The sequence below is a fragment of the Alnus glutinosa genome, chromosome 1 (genome assembly GCF_958979055.1).
Source record: "Alnus glutinosa chromosome 1, dhAlnGlut1.1, whole genome shotgun sequence".
Lineage (NCBI taxonomy): Eukaryota > Viridiplantae > Streptophyta > Magnoliopsida > Fagales > Betulaceae > Alnus > Alnus glutinosa.
The window spans coordinates 13,218,406-13,243,100 of NC_084886.1; the positions used below are offsets into that span (position 1 = coordinate 13,218,406).

The window sequence follows — 24,695 nt, forward strand, 5'->3', positions numbered from 1 at the left end:
GCCTTTCATTAAGGACTGTTTAAACATTTTGTTAAAAAAAAAAAAAAAAAAATGTGAGAGTAGGTAGGGGATTTATATTTTATAAAGAAATAATATTTTAATAATATAGAAAAAAAAAAATTAAACAAAAAAAACTATTATGGAGTATATTTAAAAAATAAATAAATAGTAATTTTGTTTCCTAAATTTAAGATAAAAAAAAAATAAAAAAATAAACTGACGACAGCTAGTGCTCTTACAAGTTACAGAAACAAAGATGAAGTAAATTCATATAAATAAAGTCATGGAGCTCATAGTTAAGAAGGAATCTGAATGACGCAATCATGCAAGTTAGGAATGGCTACCGATGGGGATCAGGATCCCCTCAAATTTTTTTGACAATTTGAGGTCTCAAATTCTTAAATCCTAACCCTTCTTTGGATCTAATAGCTCATATTGTGCCTACTGTCAACATGAAATAAATGCTAAAATAATTCAAAATAAACTCACAAATATAAAGACGAAAATGCCCTTCAGCATAAAAAATTCAAAAACAGCCGGATCCCATGCCAGCCGGCTGGAATCCGATGTTCCCTAGCCATAAAGGCCAAACCCCCGACCAGCCGACAGGAATCCAGTCGTTCCCTGAACATAACGGCCAGATCTCGACCGACAAGCTGGGATCATGCCCTTGCCCTGCCAAATCCGAACGGCCAACCGAGATCCAACCGTTCTGGCCCGGGAGCAGCCAGATCAGGCTGGGGAATGGCCAGATCTCAGGTGGTTGGCCGGGGATCCAATAGTTATGGCCAAGGAACAACCAGGATCCGGCCGTTCTAGCCGAGGACGACCAAATTCCGGCCGGCTGGTCGGGGATATGGCTATTTTTGAATTTTTTATGCTGAAGGCATTTTCATCTATATATTTGTGAGTTTATTTTGAATTATTTTAGCATTTATTTCAGGTTGACAGTTGGCACAATATGAGTTGTTAGATCCAAAGAAGGGCTAGGATTTAAGAATTTGAGATCTCAAATTGTCAAGACAATTTGAGGGGATCCTAATCCTACCGGCGGCCGGTGCCCTCAGTTGATGAAACGTGGCTCCACATGACTAACATGCAAAGTAACAGGTGCGTTATTATGCACAAAAGGAGACCAAATTAAACAAATTGTGACAATGAACTGATCGTTCTATATATTGCAAGAGAGTGAAAAAGACATCAAAAAGTTGTTTCTTTGGATTTTTGAACGTATAAAGGTACATAAACTATAGATTTTGTGGGCATATTATTCTTGTGTTCTACCGATGGGGCGAAAAGAATACTAGTGTAACACCCCAGTTCCATATCGAAAAAAGATTAATAATTCACATAGAGTGAGTAGTTTATTAAGATATTTATGGGTGCTAAGTTCCACATTGTCTAGTTATTAGGTGAAATTGGATTTTTTAAGAGATTCTAAGAAAGTTCCAAATTGACTAGTCTTTTTTGGAATGATAGCGCAGATGTAGTTAGCGTTTTTCCCTGAGTCGTTAGCCACCTAGTAACTCCAGGTCATGTGGTACTAGAGCACCGCATGGCGTGGCCTTGACGAGGACGTCAGGAGTTTAAGGGAGAAGTTTGTAACATCTCAGTTCCATATTAAGAAAAGATGAATAGCTCACATAGAGTGAGTGGTTTATAAAGATATTCATGGGTGTTAAGTCCCACATTGCTTAATTACTATGTGAAACTAGGCTTTAAAAGAGATTTTAAGAAAGCTCCAAATTTGACTAGTCATTTTGAGATAATAACGCAGATGTGGTTAACACTTTTCCCTAAGACATTACAACTGAAGACTCAAAAGATAAAGTAGGTGGAAAAGTAAAATTATACAACTCTCATTCCTTTGTCTCTAGCTAGGGGTGAGCATTGGGGGGGGGGGGGGGGGGGGGGGGGGGGGGGGGAGTTCCCCCTTTTTGGCCCCGCCCCGCACACCTGCGGGGGGTGAAAATTGCACCCTCGAATTGCACGAAAATGGAGAATCCGTGCAGTGCGAGGAGATTCGGGGCAGGGTGTTGCAGGGCGGGTTGTGCGAGTTATCCCTGATTCAGGCCAAAACATGAGAAACTATCATACCAAAGCAAGATTCAATACCTAGAAAGTTTGCAAAGCCAAATTCATTCAATACCTAGAAGTCTAGAAGCATGAGAAACCAAGCAACCAAGCAACCAAACAAATCAACGAGAAACACAACCAAATCATAAAGAACATATATCAATCGAGATTCAGAGAAACACCAAATCATAGAGGACGCAATTGTGATTCGTGGATCAATAAGTCTTGAAGCGAGCATCGACGATCTTCCCAATCTCCTCGTCAACCCAAATCTGGAGCACCATTGAGGAGATGAGAATGATTGGATGAGGAAATTGTGACTCTCATGAGGGAACGGTGCTTTGAGTTGAACGGCGCTTGGAGATGAAGAATGAGGATGATCGAATGAAAAAGGAGGGATTAGGGTTTTTTTAAGAGGGGTGGGGGGGGGGGGGGGTAGTTTAGGATTTTAGCCTTACACGCGGGGCTGGGTGGAGCAAGGCGGGGATCCATGTAAAATAATAACTTAAACCCATGACCCACAAAAAAATGTCAAATATCAATCTGAACCCGTGTTTTTTAGTGTAAAATTCGGCTAGGGCGGGGCAGGGTAGGGCAAGTCATGCAGGTTGGGGCAAGTCTGTGGGTTTTTAAACACTCCTATCTCTAGCACCTAAAAAGAGATTTTTTTTAACGTTAGTAGAAAGAAAAGCACTTACAAAATTTTTTTGAGAAAATTAAGAGGGAGCCTACATATAAAAGCTAAGTGAGAGGTAATGATTCTGCTTGTTCTTTTTTTTATTATTATTATTTAATTAAATAATGAGCAAGTTTTTTCATTTAATATAAATTATGATAATATATTAGAAGTTATGCTGCTTGGATTTCATTAAATATTTAAACGATAAATAATTGAATATTAGGGTTATTAACCAAAAAAATATTAGGTAATGCGATTATTACTCACTATCTACATATTTGGTAATGGGTCTTTTGAGCATTCTTTGGTCCTTTATTAGAGTTTATTTAAATGATTTTGAAAATAATTTAGGCTAATTTTCAGTTTTTTGACTTTTTTTTTTCTTTTTTTTTAAAGCCCTAATCTTTTGAAAATATATTGATTTCACATTACTTTTTTTTCTTTTTGCCCAAATGTAACACAAGAAAGCAATACAACCAACTAAACCAATGTAAACATAATCTATTCTTAATCATAAACGACGTCATTTTGATTCTAAACACTAAAACAACATCGTTTTGGTGAGTTTATTAACTAAAAAGTATATATTAAAGGTAACGGGAATGCGGATGTGACCAATAACCGCCCTTGCATTCCTCAAAACGCTATCTACATCCGCATATGCTGAATGTTGACATTTGCATGTGCAGATAGTAGATAATGTATAGTTGTAGATAGTAGATACAGACAGTTAATATTTACCCGCGTGTACACCCCAAATAAAACATCTTAACTCTGCCACTATTAGGAGAGGTTGTGGTGATATTAATTAGAGATGCTAATCCAAATGTCTCACTTGACTTGTATGGCTAATGACTAACTTGCCTGAATGACTGTTTACGAGTATTTTCTTTTGATAATAATGTAATGGAGTCCCAAAGAATAAGCTACGGAAATAGGCAGAAGGCAGAAGGATTGTTCTTGCACATTCTCTCATTAATAGCCCCTTGTCCAAGCACAATGAATCTGACATATGTCATTGCAAATAGCTGTAAAACTGAACTGCTCATATTCGACGAAATCATTTTCAAAAGAAATAATTTTTTTGAAAATATTTTTCGGCGTTTGGTTCGCACGAAAAAATTACAAAAGGTGAAAATACAACTATCGCCGGAATCTGGCAACGCCCGGTCGCCGTTACCGGATTCCGGAGAGCACGTCTGGCCGGATCCGGCCAAAATTGCCGGATTCCGGCCGAACTCCTCCGGATCCGGTCAGATCCTGCAAGATCCCGGCCATTTTGGCCAGATTCGTGGTCAGATCCATCCAAATCCGACCATTTTGGCCATAGTGGACGGATGTCACCGGATTCCGGAGCCGGCAATATTTCGATGGCCGGATGTTGCCAGATTCCCAGTGCCGCTTGGATTCCGACGACCGACCATTGCCGGATTCCGGCAATCGAATATCAAACATGCGTGCAAAGACGAAGAATTTAATTTCGGAAACCGTAAATCGCTTTCCAAAAATTAAAGATGGTTTTACGGTCAAACCGAAAATGATTTTTGTTGACCATTATTTTCGCTTCTATCAAATACAGTAAAATGCCGAAATCATTTTCCATAAATCATTTTACACCGAAACAAACGGAGCATTAGTGTAGAGTTGATGTAAGGTAATGTGACGTAGAAATAATACATCCCATTGAGATATGATATTTTGCAATCCTAAGACACAACTCTTGACCACATTTTCTAAGTGGCAATGAGGTCTTTGACTAATTTTAGAGTTTTTTTTTTAAAAAAAAGTTTTTAAAAAAATTACCACGTCAGTAAAGGTGGTAAAAAATTATTCTTAGGGTGACAAGCAACGAAGATATGATACATATATCTCAATAAAGAAACCATATGAGGAATACATTTTTCAATTGGGCTGCGTAAGAAAGTAACGACGTGTTCAATTTTTTTGGGAATGTGCTTGCGGCTACCCTCATGGCAGCGTGGTTCGATTCCTGCAAAGGAAAACTAAGAGAAAAGTAAAAATTGTTTGACCTCAAAACTAAAATTGAAAATAACGGCAAAAAATAACCCAAAAAAAAAATTAAAAAAAAAAAAAAAAAAAGTCCTAAAACGACGTGTTCAAATTTTTTCCTTACATGCATGTGGCTAGCGTCATGGCAACGTGGCTCAATTAGACACGCAAAACATTCACCACACCTAAAACGTGACACATGTGATTGCATGTTTGTGTGCTCGGCCAATTATTTGTATTTGAAAAGGAAAATGCTACAAATCCATTAATCCCACCTAAGAATTCAAACAAAAAAGCTTATAATTCTTTCAATAACAACCAATTTCAATAATGGTCCCTGTCATCATAGCATGAAGCTAGCACTAATGTTAGACGTTATCTTTCACCTCCTATAGGAATATTTACCTAACCTATACTGACTTAAGCATATATGCCCGTTCCGACAAGATCTTGTACTAAGCTTTCTTTTCTTTGCATATACTTCGGATCATTTTCTCAACACCGGGTCAAAGTATTCTTTTGAACTGTTGGCCCAAGGATCTTACCAGAAGAATCAAGACTCGCTCATTGCTGTTCAGCCTGACCTTGTCCCTTCCACCCGTATTACAGATCAAATTCAAACCTAACGTTCAATAAAAATTGCTTTTCGATGTCAAAATTTGGATTTCAAAATTAATTAATGTATATTGCTTGAATAATAAAGGGAAGAGACATATATACTCATATTTCTTTTCTCTTACAAAAGTCATAATCAGGATCAGAGCATATTAACATATATAGCAGCTTGAAATTAATGATCAAGCTTATAAGTGTTAATTATTTCATAATTATAGTCCAATAATTTTTTGGCTACTGGGGTTTTTAAAATCTAAAAAAAAAATAAAAAATTGGCAGCCACTTGTTGCAATTTTAATGGTGTCATGTGTCACTGATGTGAAAATTCGTTAATTTTGGACGAAAAAAATAGACAGATGTACCATTTTCATATTTTCCTATAATGCAAGTGCTATCCATGATAAAAATGAAGGCACATAAAACAAAAAATAAAAATTTGAAACTACATAAGGTAAAATGGTATTTAATCCTTAAAAAAAAAATATAAATAAGCAATAACTCTTTGTCTGTAGAAAGAAGAGACATGCATTAACATTTTAATATTACATACTATGGTACCATATTGTTACCACTCTACCAGCCTACCATATACATGCCGCCATCACTGCCAGGGGCCACCTTGCATGAAAACCCGTGCACGAAGTTACTTCGGCCTAATCCTATGAGTAAGTAGTCACACTATTCGCGTGGCCTATAAACGTTGAGTAATGCATTTATTTATTGAGTTGAGTAATGCTATCCATACATTGCATATATTCAATACATTTTGATGTGTACATTCAACACATTTTGATGTGGGTCCTATATATATATACATTATATATATGATGTAGGTCCCATATTATCAAAATGCATTGGGTGTATATTTCATGGGCCCTACTTCATTGTGTTTTGCTGTTGTTCACTTGTTGTACACTGTGAATATTTCTATCATTTTCCATATTTTATTAATGTACAAATAACATTTCTCATAAACTTTTTAGGGCAATTTTTCTTCGGATTACCCTTATTACCTTTAATAAAAAGAAAAAAAGAGAAAAAAAGAGAAAAAAAGAAGAAGACAAGAAGCAAAAAAAAATTAGAAAAATGCGTATTTATTTGAGTGCCACGTAGGATTTTAAGCTCGAACTAAAATAGTATAAATTCGACTCTTTTTGGATTTGTTTAATAAAATGAACTGAGTTTAAACATAAATTTAGACTCGTTTACTAAAAGAGCTAAACTCGTATAAACTCATATATATATAAACTTGTAACTTTATTTTTAACGGCATTATTTTTACGTTTATAATGAGAACATCTTAAGAATGTAAAAAGATAAACAATAAATCACGCTATAATGTAATAGATATAGCTTAAATTATTGTAATTGTGAGTCTTGATATAGATAGATGTGTGTATTTGTGTGTATATAGATGGGTTTTTGTGTATGTATATGTGTGTGTACTAATGTATAATACAAACTATAAGATAAACATATATAGATTAAATTGTTTAAGATCCGAGTTAATTTATCAAATTAATTTAAATATTAAAAAAATTAACAATAATTAAATAACTAATAATTAGTATGGATTTACGAAGAAAAAAAATGACCACATTTACTTTATATATGAAATGAATCCGTTAATTTAATAGCTCGTAACCAATGTTATATTCGTTCGGTGAAACATATTCACCAAACTCCTTTTTTTTTTTCTTTTTTTTTTTTAAAAAAGAAAAAAAAAAAGGCTTCTTATAGACATGGCAATTAGAGCAAACTCCATTATTTCTGTATGAGATCTGGACGAGATTCATTAATATATACCTCTATGATACTCAAACAGGGAAAGGGCTTGTGATAACTTTTCAAGGGCATTTTGTGACCCAAAGTCCTCCAGAATCACAAACTTAGTTCCCAATCTCAAGCTAGCTTGAGCCCATGATAAATGGCCCCAAGCTCATTACGAACCAATCGATCCTACACCTAAATCTCCGAAGGACCAAAGCACCACTTTCGTCTTTATTTGAGCTTCCATACGTTGAAGTGATAAATGGCCCCAAGCTCATTACGAACCAATCGATCCTACACCTAAATCTCCGAAGGACCAAAGCACCACTTTCGTCTTTATTTGAGCTTAATTCCATACGTTGAAGTATTAGTTAAATAATTAAATTTATATTTTTTTATTAGTTTAAATTTTTTAAATAAGTAGTGATTTAACATAGTATTTTAGTTACTTTTTTGTGAACTCCAATTTTTTATTTTATTTTATTTTTTTAATCAGTATCACTCCTTTGGAATTTATGCAAAAAAAGAAAAAATAAGAAAAATTTAAAGGGTTACTCTCTTTTCACAGCCGTTCATCCATTGTTCTGCTCGGCGTCGTTTCCTGCAACTTTGGCATCAAAAAGTGAAGTTCTACTTTTGGGTTGTATTCCTTTTGTACAAATTCGATTCATGTGTCATCTCCAAATTTCAGATATTCAAGCACTGATCGGTGGCTACTCTGACAAAATCTGTTGATTTTGGTGGGTTCAATTACACTCGGTCCTGATTGAAACATCATTTTGTTATAAAAAAACCTTGTAGTTAGGGAATTTTGATAAATCATATGAAATATGCTCATTTTAGACGTTAAATCTCATTAAAGGACGGAATTACCCTCAAATAAAAAAAATATACAAACTAAAAAAGTTAAAAAAAAAAAAAAACTTGAGCTTAAACTTAACAAAAAGAAAAAAAAAAAAAAAAGGAAAGAGGAGTGGTCTTTGAACCACCCATAGGATTTTTTATTTATTTATTTATTTTTAAACTTTTCTTTTTAAGGGTGTTTATGTAAGTTTAGTTTCTAAACTCATGGTATTTTTGTCATTTTACATTTATTAACAGTTTTGACTAGAGAAATGATACAAATCCATTTTTTACCCATCTCTACGTAACCAATTTTAGAATCGACCATTGAAAACAACACTTAACCCTGGAAGTATACCTGGTCATTAATTTGGCAAGAAAGGATTTTGTTGAGAGCACGAGATGTTCTTTGCAAAGGATTTTGTTTACAAATTCATATATAGTGAGCTTACAACAAAGGTATCAGGTATGGATTCTTTCCTTACCAAGTTTGGGGCCATCCCCCAACCCTCAAGGCCCCCAATTGATTGAAGAGAAATTAAATGTTATACTTTTTTAAATTTTCTACTTTTTTTTTTTTTTTAAAAAAAAAAATAATAATAAAATAAAAAAAAATAAAATTTGGTCTTCAAAAGATGTTTCACAATCTCATATAATCAATTGTTTTAAAAAAAATGTCACCTTTTCATAAAAACTCTGCATTTCTCTTGACTCAAATATCAAAGTAATGGATCTTATCTCCTAACCCTTACCGTTCCAGAATCTCTTTGAAAAGCCAAAGTGTTAAAAAAAAAAAAAAAAAAAAATCTCAACATCTCTCTTCCAGCTTCATATAGCCTAAGAAGACAAGTTAGGCTAATTCACTTTAAAAATCAACATTTTCTCTTAGTGTTGGGACTTGGGAGTGAACAATGATTCCTTTAATCTTCTGTCCCAGCTGAACTGGAAGCTTATTTGGAATGTAAATATCCACAGACGTTTTTATCATCCTCTTTCTTCTTCTTCTTCTTTCTTTTCTTTATATATATATATATATATATATATAATATGGCATTAATTAGTAGCGAGGGACAAGACTTCTTGGATTGATTCCATGAATTTACACGATATGGCTATTGCTGTGAAGTATATATTAACTGGGATAAATAAATCAGAGAAATTTGATATATCCCGATTCCCATGACCCCAAAAAATAAAAAATAAAAAATAAAAAAAATAAAAAAAACCCTTGACCCAAAAAGAGAAAAAGCGTTGACTTTTGTGGATCCCAATTTTTTTATAAACTAACTTTTAAAATTGACATATATCTTATGTACTTAAAAAGCATATATTTCTTTAATAATATGCGCTTTGTCATATATTTTTTTAATAATTTAGAAAACACGTGTTAATTTTAGAGGCGAATTTGTAAAAATTTGGTATACTTTCTCTCTCTCTCTCTCTCTCTCTCTCTATATATATATATATATATATATATTCTTTTGTGGGTAAATTGCACCATTGGTCCCTGTGGTTGGCTATAATTGCAAATAACTCCTTGTGGTAACAAAATTAAATGGGGGATTCCTATAGTAAACCATAATAACAAATAGGTCCTTGAACGTGTTTTCCGTCAGCCATTTTAACAGTTGCCGTTACCCCGCCACGTCAGAACCAATCAGAGGACGACACATGTAATTTTTTTTTAAAAAAAATAAAATAACACAAATTTTTGATTTAACACGTCGGTTTTGGGTTGTACACATAGGACACATGTGTCATTTTTTCCATGTCAGCTACAGTAACTTCCTAGGGTTTTTTTTTTTTTTTTTTTTCCCCCAAACTTACCCCCTGCCCCCATTTTCCGCCTCCCATCCGCTCTCCCCACTGTCCAACTCTCATCACCCGACGACACTCCCTCTTCCTTCCTCACGAGTCACGCCAGCCACCCACTCACGAGTCACGCCAGCCACCCACCCACGAGTCACACCGGTCGGTCACCACCCATCTCTTCCTCAAGAGTCACGCCGATAACCACGTATTTCACCATCTGCTGAGCACAGCCGGAATCTGAGGTAAGCAACCCGTCGGTCAACACCCATCTCCTTGACAATCCTTTCAATCGTGTTCGAGCACCGCCGGACTTAGAGGTAAGTGACCTTCATTCCTTCGCGTTTTCTTTCAATCTTCTATTAACATCAGACAACAAAATTTATGTTAATCTGAAGTACTTGTGTTCTTGAACCAGTGGACATAAACAGTGCGAAGTAACTTCCATTGATGTTTTGAACCTAAGTTCTTACACACTGAACATTCTTGATGTTTGTAAGTTCGATTTATAAGAATTTTGAAAGTGTCTTCATCTACCAAATTGGAGGTATAGTCTAGAATTGAAAATAACGACTGTTTCGATGGGTTGGAGATAAGTGAGTTTAGATCATATAAACTTATATGACCAAACTAATAATAATTTTTTTTTTTGATTAGTTTTGAAAGATATAAGTTTAGTTTAGAATGAGAAACATAATGGAAATGGAATTAGAACCCTTTTGTTAATTGAAATCATTTGTTTGTTGATTTAGATGTCGTCGAATTGGTCATCATCGGAAAATGGCAATGAAGAGTCGTTTCGGGAATGCTATTGTGGTATGAAAACATACCTAAGGACTTCATGGACGGATAAAAATCCGGGAAGACGATTCTTTGGATGCGCTCAATACGGCAAAGGCCAACATTGCAAGTATTTTGAATGGTTTGAACCACGTCTTTGTGAACGTGGCGGCAAGCTTGCATTTGAACTAAGGGTGAGGATTAAGTCCATGGAAGATGAACGTCGGAAACAAGCGAAAAAAGAGAAGCGATTAAATGTCATTTTGTTTATGTTGTGGGGATTAATTGTTGCACTTTTGTTAGGTTTTATGTTTTACTTTTAGATTACCTTTGTTCATGTAGTGAATGCTTTTGTTGTATGTCATTAGTTGTAATTTTATTTCATGAACCTTAATGATGTAAAATGTCACTACTTGAAATTGATAAATTTCATGAACATTAAGAATGTAAAATGTCACTACTTAAAATTGGTATTATCAAAGGTTGTATGTGATGAGAATACTATTAACTACTAAAGGAAAGACCTATTTGACATACTCATAGTAAAAGGCCGATTCCAGGAAAGACCTATTTGCAATCTTCAGCTTTCAAATTCATACATACAGACCAATTAACATCTATATTCTCTAATCCTTTTAGCCATTCCAGAGTTGAGTTAAACACATCACCTTAATGTCAATAGAATCCTTAATACATCATACATCAACAAAATACCATTATACACCAATAAAACAGCATTGTGTGGTTACTGACAAAATACTCATATACATCAACAAAACACCACACCATCAGTATAGTTTTTTACAAAATACCACAATACATCATCAAAACACCATCGTATCGTTCCTGACAAAATATCGCCAAACATCAATGAAACACCATCATATCATATTGTTCTTGACAAAATACCACCAATCATAAACAAAACAGTAACATAAGCATTCCATCATTATACTCAATCAGAAAATATGTTATTCCATTCCTATACCCCATCATGGTGTGAACCCCTAGCAGTTGTGACAGTACCCTGTAGGAAAAACAACACATGAACATTATACTCAATCACAAACAACAAAACACATCAAAAAAAGTTTTCCCCTTCCTCCTAAACACTAAAACCCTTGGATAGCAACTATGATGAGATCCAACTCAAAGAAAATAAAGGAAAGATCCAACATAGCATTGAACTCAAAATCAACATGGTCAAATAGATCCAACCAATACCCCATAGCCGAAATTGGTGAAATTAGTTCCTACCACTTCGCTGTGCTGACTAGGCTGCCATGTTACGTTGGATGTTCCAGTCGCATTTGGTTCGGTGACTGGATCATTACTCACATTCTCCTAAATGAGAAAAAAATATACAACGTTTCAAATTAATTAGTATTATCCAATATAGTAAAGAGATCAGCAAAAGTTGTCCTTACAGTTCCTACCACTTCACTGTGCTGACTAGGCTGCCCCGTTATGTTGGTTGTTGTAGTCACATTTGGTTCCGAGACCGGATCATTACTCACATTTCCCTAAATGAAAAAAAAATATACATCAACAAAGGATTGAGACAAATAGTTGAACATAACATATATATAAATGATTCAGCAAAACAATAATCCTTACAATTCTTTTCTTTTTGCTAGGTTTCTTCTTATATGTCCGACGGTTAGGCCTCAATGGCTTGCGGCATGACCTGACATTATGGCCAAGTAACCCACAGTTCCCACACCTAACATCATACCCTTGCCTTGTAACTTTATACGGATGTTAAGGCTCATCCGCATCTCTTCTCCTATCTTTTTTAGGGCGTCCGGGTTGAGTTCTCACCAATGGTGGTAGAATGGTGTCAACAGTAATTTTTGGCCATTCATCAGGCCCAGACATTGGATGGATTGAAGGAGCGTATGCTTTCTTGTATGTATCATACCGGTAGCACGCATGCACAAAGTCTTCTGGATTACGCCGATCAGCATAAATGGCAGCACATGCATGAGGACACGAAATTCCATTAAGCTGCCATCTACCACAACTACATGTCATTGTCTCAATATTAACCACCCTCCTTGAACCATAGCAGTTCTCTACCTCAAACACTGCCCTATCTCGCCACTGACAAATGTAGTTTCTTTGTAGATCTTTAGACCTCTCTAGTTTTTTTCGGATCTTTGGACAAATCTCATTAGTGGCTTGACTGTCTCCTTCTCTTTTAGTATGGTACCTATTCATCAACTGTCTCCTAATTGTCTCCAACATGGTTATGAGTGGCTTGTCTCTAGCATCCTTAATCCATGAATTAAAGGATTCAGCAATGTTATTGGAGATCATATCAGTTTTGGCACTGGTTCCAAATGCATGCCTTGACCAACTTCTAGGATCAATTTTTTCCAAATAATCGAAAGCTTCTTCACTCATACCCTTAATTGTATTGAGGTGCCGTTTGAAATCCGATTCATTTGTGGCTTTAGCAGCTCCAAACAATTCATCTTTAAATGCTCTTCCTTTCCACCTTTTCTTCTTGCAATTAACATGAAGATGTCGGATACAAAACCTATGTTCAATCCCAGGGTACACAGTATAAAATGTATCCATGAGACCTTGCAAAAGAGACAAATATATCACATTAGCATAGTAACTTTTTTCAAAAAACATGCACTTCAAAAAAATGGTTCAAATATATCACCTTTTGACGATCAGACATAAATACCCATCCACGCTCTTCGATAGGGCCAAGGAAATCAAGGAGAGTAGCCATAAACCATATCCATGAGTCTCTACACTCGGATTCTACAACGGCATAAGCAATTGGGTACATGTCATCATTTTCATCCCTGCCTACCGCACACAGCAACTGTCCCCCATATGAACCCTTCAAATGACAACCATCCAATGCAATCATCGGCCTACATCTAGCAATCATGCCTTTCTTACATGCATCCAAGCATACAAACATCCTATGGAAATGATTGCCCTTTTTTAACAAACCACACATGTTGCCCGGATTCCATTTGTGCACAGCTGCAGCATAGTCCCGACTGTTTTGGTAGTGCTCAACCTCACTCCCATACACCTTCTTCATGGCAATCGTCTTGGCTCAGTAGGCAATCCATTTGGGAATTTGAATATTGTAGTCCCTCTTAACTCGCTCTCTTAAAGCGTGTACAGTCAATGTGGGATCGTCTTTAAAACTCTCAAGATATTGCTCGGCGATCCAATGCATGTTGGCTTTTTTGTTCTCATGATGGGTGCCACAGTTGTGCGTATGGACGAATGTTTTAATTTCAAATGCATCTCGTTTGTTTGATTGCGACAAATGAATCCGCCAACCACACTTCAGTTTGCACACCGTTGTCACCCGTATTTTATCATTGTGTTGGTACACAAAATCAAACCCATTCTGAATGGCGTAATTCTTCATGGCAGCCTTAAACATTGTTGTAGTACTTGGAAATCGGAGCCCTTTTTCCAGGACTATTTTTCCTTTCAAATCATGTTCAGTGAAGTCCCGGTATCTAATCTTCTTCTTACGCCTCCCCCGAGTTTGAGAAGCATTCACATCGTCAGAATCTGATGATAAACTCTCCATCTCCCGCTCACTATCAGCGGAATCAGATGAGATGGCATCCTTTTCATGTGTATTGGAGAATGCACCAACCCCAAACCAATCAAATTTTTCATGAGTATTCTCTTTACTTTTATCTCTCCTAACTGATGTATAAAGATCTTCATCCTCAGCATCAGTTGTCTCATATCCAAATCAATTTTCATCTGATTCATCAACTTCATAATCAGGATCGTCAGATTCATCATATGTGTCCTCGCCAACCCCTCTTCCAACATAAGCATCTCCTACATCTCCCTCATCCCCAACCCCTTCATCCTCTCCAACCCCTTTTTCAACATAAGCATCTCCTATATCTCCCTCATCCCCAACCCTTAAAATCTCAACATCAGCTGGTTGTTCGGTTGGGTCGATTATATCAGGCACGTCGGTTTCGCGATCGACGTATAAGTGCAAGGCGCTTCTATTCTCCGTTAGTATCGGATCAATCAAAGTTATAATATCACTATCATTACGGATGTGACTAAGGCCATTGACTGACCACTCGTCATCAAGCTTATACCAATAATCACCACGATTCCTGTACCCTAACTCATGTAGCTTACTTTCCCAAACCGTAATCGATAATACATCTTCGTCAATCTCTCCATTGTCATATATCTCACCTTCGACATAGCCCATGCGTAGAAATTCGGGGTGACCACCGTGGTAAATGAGAACTCTTACCATTTCTGTGACAATATAAAAAATTAACGTTAGATGATTAGGATTCGTCATACATAAACCAGAATGAAACTTAACTCTCACAATGAAAAAGATATCTAAACAAAATGAAAACAAGCTACTCTTTTGGCAATACTAAAAAAAGTTCAATTTATTTCCAAATGATCAATTATTCAATTTATTTAAGCGTTCAATTTATCATTAAGAGTTCAAATTTATCTATAAACCTAAAAATGAACATGGTTTTTACTTAAGAATTCCTTTTGGGGTATTACAACTTTTATTATGATTATAACAAGTTGGGTTGTTGTAATAGATTATGGTCTAGTTGGGTTGTTGTAACATATTGGGCTAGTAGTTGTAACTGAATCTAGTGGGTTGTTCATTAGGTTGTCTATAAATAGCCCAACTCTATCTTCGAATATTCAATCAGAACCTTTGAGTTGTAATAGTTAGCTTAGTCTTGTAGCTTGTTAATGGGCTACTGATCATCTCGAATTGATCTTATCTATTGTAATCCATTTCATTCCAATACAACAATTTATTCTATTCCATAATCATTCCATCATTTACTTAGCAAAAAATAATGCCAAGGAACAATCACCCAACCATTGTATTCAATAGGTAATGGACCACACATTATCGTATTTTATGGACCACACAGTATATTTTATGGACTACACAGTATATAGCCGAGCATGAAGATAGAGAAAGGGCTAAAACAAACCCCACCATCCTATGCATGCAGACAAACAAATGGGTAAAATAGGCCCCACAAATGGCACCAAGAGATATAAAAAGAACCAACAACCCTAACTTTTTTGGAACCCACTATCTCCAACATCTATTTAATCCCAATAGTGGCCGATCTATCTCCGACCCATCTATCTCCAACCCATCTAAATAGGCTAATCAGAAATTTCAAGGATGATCGGAAAAAGTTGCTTACCTCAGATTCCGGCGGTGCTCAGCAGATGGTGAAATACGTGGTTATCAGCGTGACTCTTGAGGAAGAGATGGGTGGTGACTGACCGGCGTGACTCGTGGGTGGGTGGCCGGCGTGACTCGTGAGTGGGTGGCCGGCGTGACTGGTGAGGAAGGAAGAGGGAGTGTCGTCGGGTGATGAGAGTCGGACAGTGGGGAGAGCGGATGGGAGGCGGAAAATGGGGGCAGGGGGTAAGTTTGGGGAAAAAAAAAACCCTAGGAAGTTACTGTAGCTGACGTGGAAAAAATGACACGTGTGTCCTATGTGTACAATCCAAAACCGACGTGTTAAATCAAAATTTTGTGTTAATATTTTTTTTTTAAAAAATTACACGTGTCGTCCTCTGATTGGTTCTGACGTGGCGGGGTAACGGCAACTGTTAAAATGGCTGACGGAAAACACGTTCAGGGACCTATTTGTTATTATGGTTTACTATAAGGATCCCCCATTTAATTTTGTTACTATATGGAATTATTTGTAATTATAGCCAACTACAAAGACCAACGATGCAATTTACCATTCTTTTGTTTTCGAAAACAAATAGCATGCATGGACATCTTTTTGCTTCCGCGAAACACGTATTCAATAAGTAGTATTTTGATTTTCTTATTTGTCATTTCACAGAGCAATCCGAAGCAGAAATATACGGAACCTCCGTCCCCTCGCCACCTTTCCTTCCTCGTTTTCTTCGCACGACGAATTTGGCTTAGCCAACATCACCCATCTCTTTCTCTCTCTTTTTCTCTCTCATTTTCCTGGACGCAAAAACGCTGTCATAACCAACCAAACAACCACCATCTCTCGCTGTTTCGACCTCTCATTTAAGAGAATGCACGCGCTCTCTCCCCATTCTCTCCCGCCGGACATCTGACGACCACCACCACGCTCAATCGTCATCACCGCCACCGGCCACCACCTTCCGCCATGGGCCACCACACGCGCCGTGAGTCCCTATCCGCGCCCCACGTCGCTTGCCGGCCCGACCACTACGAGGCCGCCGAGATTGACCTGGCGTGGCCCTTCGTCAAACTCGCCGGCATGGACCGCGACGACGTCCGGGAGACAGCGTACGAGATATTCTTCACGGCTTGCCGGTCGTCCCCGGGGTTCGGTGGTCGCAATGCGCTCACGTTCTACTCGTCAAACCACCACGAGAGCAACGGGGACGGGTCTATGGGGACGAAGGCCCATGCGGTGGTGGTGATGACGCCTACGAGCCGAGTGAAGAGGGCGCTGGGGTTGAAGATGCTGGGGCGGTCACCGTCGAGGAGGATGGTGTCTGGCGCGGGGGGCAGTGGCGGTGCGGGCGGGTCGAACCCTTCTTCACCGGTAGGCCAAGGCAGCCCCTCCATGTCGTTCACGGTGCCGCCGCCAGCGAGGCCGAGACGACCCATGACGTCTGCTGAGATCATGAGGCACCAGATGCGGGTAACGGAGCAAAGCGATAACCGGCTCAGAAAGACGCTCATGAGGACCCTCGTTGGCCAAGTACGTATTGCATGTGTAATTAATCAGTGTATATATATATATATGATTTTCTTTTTCTTTTTCTCTTTTCATCTATACTCGCACGTTTAATGTTAGAGGAGCTTGGGGAGGAATTTGGTGAAATTGGTGTTCTCTATAAGAGTTTTCTTGATAATTCCACGCTTGATCTGCTGTTCTGAATGTGTAACGTTTTGTCATTAATTAAGGACTTGGCTTTGGTAAATACATGACAAATTAATATTGTTGTGTTGTTTACGGGAAACAGATGGGTAGACGAGCAGAGACAATAATCCTTCCATTAGAGCTCCTCCGCCACCTAAAGCCTCCGGAATTCAACGACTCCCACGAGTACCATCTCTGGCAAAAGCGGCAGCTCAAAGTCCTCGAGGCAGGGCTTCTCCTCCACCCTTCCATTCCCATAGAGAAATCGAACCCCTTTGCCATGCGTTTGAGGGACATCATCCGAGCCAGCGAGACAAAAACATTAGACACCGGAAAGAATTCCGACACCATGAGAACTCTTTTAAACTCCGTGGTTTCGTTAGCATGGCGAAGCGGCAGTGGAAGTACTCCCACTGATGTTTGCCACTGGGCTGACGGATTCCCTCTCAACATCCACCTCTACAACGCTCTTCTCCAATCCATCTTTGACGTCAGGGACGAGACTTTAGTCCTCGACGAAGTTGACGAGCTTCTAGAGCTAATCAAGAAAACATGGTCGACGTTGGGAATCACCAGGATTATACACAACTTGTGTTTCACTTGGGTGTTATTCCAACAATATATTCTGACCGGGCAGATAGAAGCGGACCTTCTTTGTGCATCTCATGCTATGTTGGCGGAGGTGGCAAACGATGTCAAGAGAGCAGGCCGGGAGGGCATGTATACGAAGATCCTGTTGTCCGTACTGTCTTCTATGCAGGGATGGGCGGAGAAGAGATTGCTCAGTTACCATAACTATTTCCAGAGGGGAAATGTTGGCCAAGTTGACAGCCTTCTTCCTTTGGTGTTATCGGCCTCAAAGATTTTAGGTGAAGATGTTAAACTCACTGAAGGGGTCGGGCAAGATCAGGAAGGAGCGGTAACTTTGGTGGACTCGTCGGGGGATCGTGTGAACTATTATATACGATCATCCGTTAAAAACGCATTTGCTAAGGTTTGTGATTTTTCAACTTCAACTTTTAGTGGGATTTTGATTTTATGAAACTTCACTTACACCACCCCTCTAAGCAGCATAAGTGATTTTGTAATTATAACTTCAAATTTGCAATGTCAGTATTTCATTTTTGAGTTCATTTTAATTTTACCAATGTTTTGTTAAAATGCTCATAATGCCCCCAATTTATTTTATTTTATTTTTTAAATGTGAAAAAAAAAAAGAATTTAGAAAATTCTAGTGACCCACATCAGTATATTTTATATATATATTCACATTGTTTTTTAAAAGAAAAACAGAGGAGTTTTGGACATTTTAACAAAATATGATAAAATTAAAATGAGTGAAACATGAAATATTGACGTTACAAAATTTTAAACTTAGTGAAACTTCACTTAAGCTTTCTAAATTGTTGCCATTTTTGCAATTATTTTCGTAAATTTAAAAACTCTCAATTTAGTGTATCTGTTTTTTATTTGTATTCAATTTTACCCATTTGTTAGGATTTTTTTTACTAAATCCTATCAAAATTTTCAAAATACATTTTTTTTTTTTAAATTAAAAAAAATGAGAGGTAGTATTTGAGCATTTCAACACTCTTTCGTTAGGATTTAACATAAAATTTTAATGGATTGGTGCAACTAAAAAACAATTGAAATAGGGATACACTAAAAGTTTAAGAAGGTAATTACAAATGTCATAAAAGTTTAGGGGGCCTAAAGTGAAGTTTCCTAATTTTTATGTATGGTCATCGATCTTATTCATTTGTTAATGACAATAGATAATTGAAATCGGGAATGTGAAAAGTGTTGCTGCGGAAGTGAACCAAGAGGCAAGCGAAGCTCTACTTCAATTAGCTAAGGACACTGAAGAATTGGCATTGAAGGAGAGGGAAAGCTTCAGTCCCATACTGAAGAAATGGCACCCAACGGCAGCCGCAGTTGCTGCTGTTACGCTACATAGTTGCTACGGAGCTGTGCTGAAACAATATTTAGGTGGGGTGTCCATGCTCACAACCGAGACAGTCGGTGTGCTACAGACGGCCGGAAGGCTGGAAAAGCATTTGGTCCAAATGGTGGTTGAGGACTCCGCTGAGTGTGATGATGGAGGCAAAGCAATCGTGCGAGAGATGGTTCCATATGAAGTTGAGTCGATCATATTGCAGCTCTTGCAAAAATGGATTCACGAGAGGTTGAAGAAAGGGAAAGAGTTTCTCCTACGAGCAAAAGAGACCGAAGTAAGTTCTTAGCTTTTCGACCGAAATCTGTGAGTTTAATTCGTTTATTGGCAGAGTCAGAGAGTGATTGGTTGGTTGACATATTTTTGTATTGCAGACATGGAATCCAAAGTCCAAAGCAGAGCCATATGCACAATCAGCTGTGGAACTAATGAAATTGGCCAAGGAAACTGCGGATAACTTCTTCGAAATCCCAATAGGAATTACCGAAGATTTAGTTCTAGATCTTGCTGATGGTCTGGAGACTCACTTCAAGGAGTATGCTTCATTTGTTGCATCATGTGGTAAGAACATTCTTTTCATTAATTTTTTTTCTTTTTTTTTTTTTTTTTTTTGGGCCGTGGGGGGGTGGGGGGGGGGGGGGGGGGGGGGGGGGGGGGGGGGGGGGGGGGGGGGGTAAACTTCATTTGAAGTCCCGAAATATAAGTAGTTTTGCAATTATAACTTTAAAATTTAAAAATTTACGACGGGGGAATCTCATGTTTCACCCCCTTTTAATTTTGCCATTTTTTTCCAAATACTCCCTCAGTTGATAAAGGGTTGGCGATCACCCTTTGTATGATGAGTGGAGCTTGGTCTCTCTCGATAGATGAAGGACAATTGGTTGCATGCCCTTAATTTTCTGAGGGGTGGCCGCCACCCACCTCCCTTTTGAGTGGAGGATGAGAAGAGGCCAACCGCCCCTTGTATGGCAAGGGTGGGTCGGCCGGTTCCCACCAATGAGGGCTAGCCTGCTAACCCCCCCTACATGGGGAATGTCGCCCCTCAACTAATGAGGAGAGGCCATTTTCCTTTAATTTTTTATTTTATATTCCATTTTTATGAATGAAATTAATTTCAAAATATGCGAAGTTATCGGCTATACCACATGTCAATCGAAAATTAGTTGTGATGTGGATCCATCCGTACATCTAACGGTTTCTATCAAACAACCAATGTCAGAGACCATTTTAGACTCTGAAAATTTTAGGGACCTTCAGTGTACTTTTGACACCATTGGGACCGATTTTGTACAAGGGCAAACCAATGAATGAAACCATACCAAAAATGAAATTTTCCCTTATTTTTGTACTTATTACTTTTCTCTGTGTTATCTTTTTATTTGTTCAAACTTTTTTCCTTCTAAGGAAGTCCTTATTATGATAGAAAATCCCTTCTCCTCTCTAAGATGTCGAGTGGTATTATCATTAAGAAAATCATATTAATGTGTAATGGATCATTTTGATCTTTACATTGCAAAGACATTATTTGCCAAGACCTAGGTAAACCTTAATCGCATTCAGGCTATAAATATAAAAGGACTAATCATAATAGCAATTATAATTTGCTATAATTACTTATAAAGTCCAATTTCGTATAGTATACAACAAATTAATGTAAGACTTAATGTAGGAAAACAATACCTTCAGAATCTGCATTATTTCTACTGTCTAAAAGATTTAGATGAATTGTGTCATATAAATTAAGTGCTTCTTTCTCACTTCAACCATATATTTTCAGGTTCAAAGCAAAGCTATATCCCAACACTTCCTCCTCTAACCAGATGCAATCGAGACTCAAAGTTCCTCAAGCTGTGGAAAAAAGCTAGCCCATGTAGTGTTGGTGCAGAAGAGTTTCACCAGTATGGAGTAAACGAAGGTCATCATCCTCGCCCATCGACAAGTCGAGGAACACAACGCCTCTACATCCGCCTCAACACCCTGCATTACCTTCTTTCCCACCTCCACTCCCTTGACAAAACTCTCTCCGTCTCCCCTCGAATGGTTCCTTCAACCTGCAACCGTTTCAGAAACAACCGGAGGTCTTTCAATTCATACTTTGACGTTGCTAGCTCATCCATCGAAGCAGCCTGCCAACACGTCTCAGAAGTTGCTGCTTACCGCCTCATCTTCCTCGACTCAAACTCTGTCTTCTATGGTTGTCTCTACGTCGATGATGTAGCCAATGCGCGGATTCGACCAGCACTGCGAACTCTCAAGCAGAATCTCACTCTCATGACTACGATTCTCACGGACCGAGCTCAAGCCCCGGCAATAAAAGAAGTCATGAAGGCCTCGTTCGAGGCATACCTTATGGTTTTTCTTGCGGGGGGGTGCTCCCGGGTCTTCTGTTGGTCTGATCACGAGATGCTTGAGGAGGATTTCAAGAGCTTGAAGCAGGTTTTCTGCATGTGTGGAGAAGGATTGATAGCCGAGGAAGTGGTGCAGCGGGAGGCGGAAATAGTGGAAGGGGTGATAGCATTGATGGGGCAGTGCACTGAACAACTCATTGAAGATTTTAGCATCGTGACATGTGAAACAAGCGGCATCGGAGTTGTGGGTTCAGGGCAAAAGCTACCAATGCCTCCAACAACAGGAAGGTGGAATAGAGCGGATCCGAATTCAATACTGAGAGTGTTGTGCCACAGGAATGATAGAGCCGCAAATAAGTTCTTGAAGAGGACATTCCAATTAGCAAAGAGGAGATGAAGAGATCGAAATTGTTTTTTTTTTCTTCTTCTTGTAATTGAAGCAGAGAGGGTGGATATGTGGTGATCTGATTGTATGACTAACGATTCCAGCCGTGTAATTATGAAAAAGAAAAGATGAAGCAAAGGTTATGGGGTTCATTAATGTATGCAAAACTCACTGAACTTTAACGCAAAAATCAAGAACTTCCGATTGAGAAAAAAGCATTCCACTAATTTTGTTTGCAAGTGTTGGGCTTTGTTGATCATAACCATTTTAGAGTGTGGAAAGGTCAGATTTCCATCTTCAGTTCTTAGTTGTAGAGTGGAGCATGAAAAATTTTTTAAAAAAAAACTTTTTTTCTTCTTCTATTGACCATTAAACAAAACAAGTTGAAATGCTCAACATAGTTGTGTAATATTAAGAAATACGTAATGAAATAGGAAATAAATAAAATAACGGAAGAAATAGAAAATTGAGAAAATAGAATTTTGGGGCCACTAGGAAAGAGTCCAAAGGACTCAAAGGACTACATCTTGTTCTTATTTCTTGATGAATATAATTGTGTACAATGATCTATTTATGGAACTTATATAAAATTTGAATTTACTCAAATCCAATCTAATCCTAACCCTTCATTTAGGGTAATCTAAAACACATTTAATAATAATCAAATCCCTTCAATTAGGGTAATCCAATCCTCAATTATGATAAAGGTTTATATGCTGGTCATATACTAGAACAATCCCCCCCCCCCCCCCCCCCCCCCCCTTAAAACTCAATGCATGTAGTTTGTGGAAGCTTGAATTTGAAGAGAATGACGTTTTTTCTTTTTAAGTTGGCCGGTGGTGGTGACCAGAGATATAACACCCCGCCTAGACACATCTAATAGTTTACAAACCTGAGACCTATTAAATATTTTAAATTTATGAACATGTTTAAAATAAGCATGCATGAACAAAGTGCTCTAAATATTTAATTTACAAAGTATGCATAAAATATTTAAAAATAAAATACAGTCTTCAAACGTTTGATACAACTTCGAACGATCGAAGCACAGCTGTCTTCGAACGTTTGGTCCAACTTTGAATGATCGAAGCAAACTTCCTTAAACGTTCGATATTCGACATCAAAAGATTGATGATAGCTTGCATGGATTTTTTATTTTTATTTTTTTAAGGTTTTATCATTTGTGCATGCATGTAGTCCTATTTAAGGACCTAGGATGAACCTTAGGTCCCATTTTTGCCCATTCTTCGATACTCATACCTGTAACCTAGAGAGAGAGAGAGAGAGAGAGAGAGGGGATCATCTTGGAGGTTTTGCTCCACAAAGTTTGGAGAAGCTTTTACCAATAAAGTAATGAGCTAAACTCAATCTCTACCCTATAGTTAGTGGGTTCCATGGCTTGCCTTAGTGGGTGTCATGACATGCCTTGATGTATGTCATATCTTGCATTGGTGGGTGTGGTAGGTGCCATGGCTTGCCTTGCTACCAACCACCCAAGCTTTCGGTGACATGAATTAAAACTTGTCTTTGTGAAGAGCAAGTTGATTATTGCATGAAGATTTATAGAGCCTTAAAAGATAGATTTCGATTCATGTAAAAAGTATTATTACAACTACATTTCAGTACGTACCTTGAAATGCATTTCCATGATTGGTTGGTTATGGGTTATGACTAAGAGAATAAGATCTATGCAATAATAATGTTTTAAAACAATGTATGAAACTAGGATTCGATTAGGATGTTCATGCGTGGTAAATGGTAGAGATTAGGATTTCTAAGAACATTAAGAATCATGTTTAAGGTTTGAGATTAGGTGAAACGAAAGGATTTTAGTTATTATGTAAGTTACAAAGATTTGAACGTTCAACCCCCGAGGATCGAACTATCGATGCGTGCAGTAACTGATGATTATGGTTTTTAATGCATGGTTAGGATTTACGTTGCTTGATTAGGATTCAACGTCAACATCATGCACTTATGAACAATAATTTCAAAAAAGAAAAAAATGAAGAAACACGCCGTAAGAGTTCATTAGGAATTAATGGCAAAATCTTGCCTTTGTTTTTAACCCATTAATCACATCCTCCACTAGTGCTTTGTTTAGGCAATCTACAATTGTGAATTACCACCTAAAAACAATTTAAACAAGATTAAAGGGGGGTCAAAAGTACCAGTATCATCCATTAATAAGAAAAGAACATGGAAAAGATGATAGTTATAGATTTCAGACGCACATCATCCTTTGTAGTACGATGAAAAGCAACTCTAATATGATCTCGCAATTCTGGCAGAGGAATGTCCAGAAAGATTTCATAGTACAATATATCATAAGTCCGATAAAACTAAAAAGTGTAGAGTAGAATCACAATTTGACATTTAAAATTGTACGTTTTGAAAAAACGTATTCATTTGTCTGCGATTTAAAAATGCAAATTTTTTACATTTTCAAATCTCAATATTAAACGTACTCTTAGACTAAGTAGACTACTTTATGATTTTTCGTATAACTGAAATG

The 24,695-nt window shown here is 37.7% G+C and overlaps 2 protein-coding genes across 2 annotated transcripts; one reads left to right on the top strand and one right to left on the bottom strand.

Annotated features, from left to right (window-relative positions):
* Positions 1–11,564: 11,564 nt before the first annotated feature.
* Positions 11,565–13,652, bottom strand: LOC133872020 (uncharacterized). Its single transcript, XM_062309559.1, has 5 exons — positions 13,265–13,652; positions 12,404–13,170; positions 12,010–12,105; positions 11,807–11,926; positions 11,565–11,609 (listed from the first exon to the last, which is right to left on the bottom strand). Exons 1-5 carry the CDS (start codon positions 13,650–13,652, stop codon positions 11,565–11,567), a joined length of 1,416 nt encoding a protein of 471 aa, XP_062165543.1.
* A 3,007-nt stretch (positions 13,653–16,659) lies between these two features.
* On the top strand, positions 16,660–22,389 carry LOC133858668 (protein unc-13 homolog). The gene is made up of 5 exons (XM_062294139.1): positions 16,660–17,331; positions 17,597–18,487; positions 19,269–19,724; positions 19,822–20,008; positions 21,225–22,389. Exons 1-5 carry the CDS (start codon positions 16,768–16,770, stop codon positions 22,190–22,192), a joined length of 3,066 nt encoding a protein of 1,021 aa, XP_062150123.1. The 5' UTR covers positions 16,660–16,767; the 3' UTR covers positions 22,193–22,389.
* Positions 22,390–24,695: the final 2,306 nt, after the last annotated feature.

Excerpts from the sequence above, each read along its gene's own strand:
- LOC133872020 (XM_062309559.1), bottom strand. The coding sequence starts at position 13,652 with ATGAAGAAGGTGTATGGGAGTGAGGTTGAGCACTACCAAAACAGTCGG. Across the intron at positions 12,106-12,403 it reads ACACCATTCTACCACCATTG|GGAAATGTGAGTAATGATCC; the intron begins GTGAGAACTCAA and ends TTTTTCATTTAG. Across the intron at positions 11,610-11,806 it reads TCACCAATTTCGGCTATGGG|GGTACTGTCACAACTGCTAG; the intron begins GTATTGGTTGGA and ends TTTTTCCTACAG.
- LOC133858668 (XM_062294139.1), top strand. The coding sequence starts at position 16,768 with ATGGGCCACCACACGCGCCGTGAGTCCCTATCCGCGCCCCACGTCGCT. Across the intron at positions 17,332-17,596 it reads TGAGGACCCTCGTTGGCCAA|ATGGGTAGACGAGCAGAGAC; the intron begins GTACGTATTGCA and ends TACGGGAAACAG. Across the intron at positions 18,488-19,268 it reads TTAAAAACGCATTTGCTAAG|ATAATTGAAATCGGGAATGT; the intron begins GTTTGTGATTTT and ends TAATGACAATAG.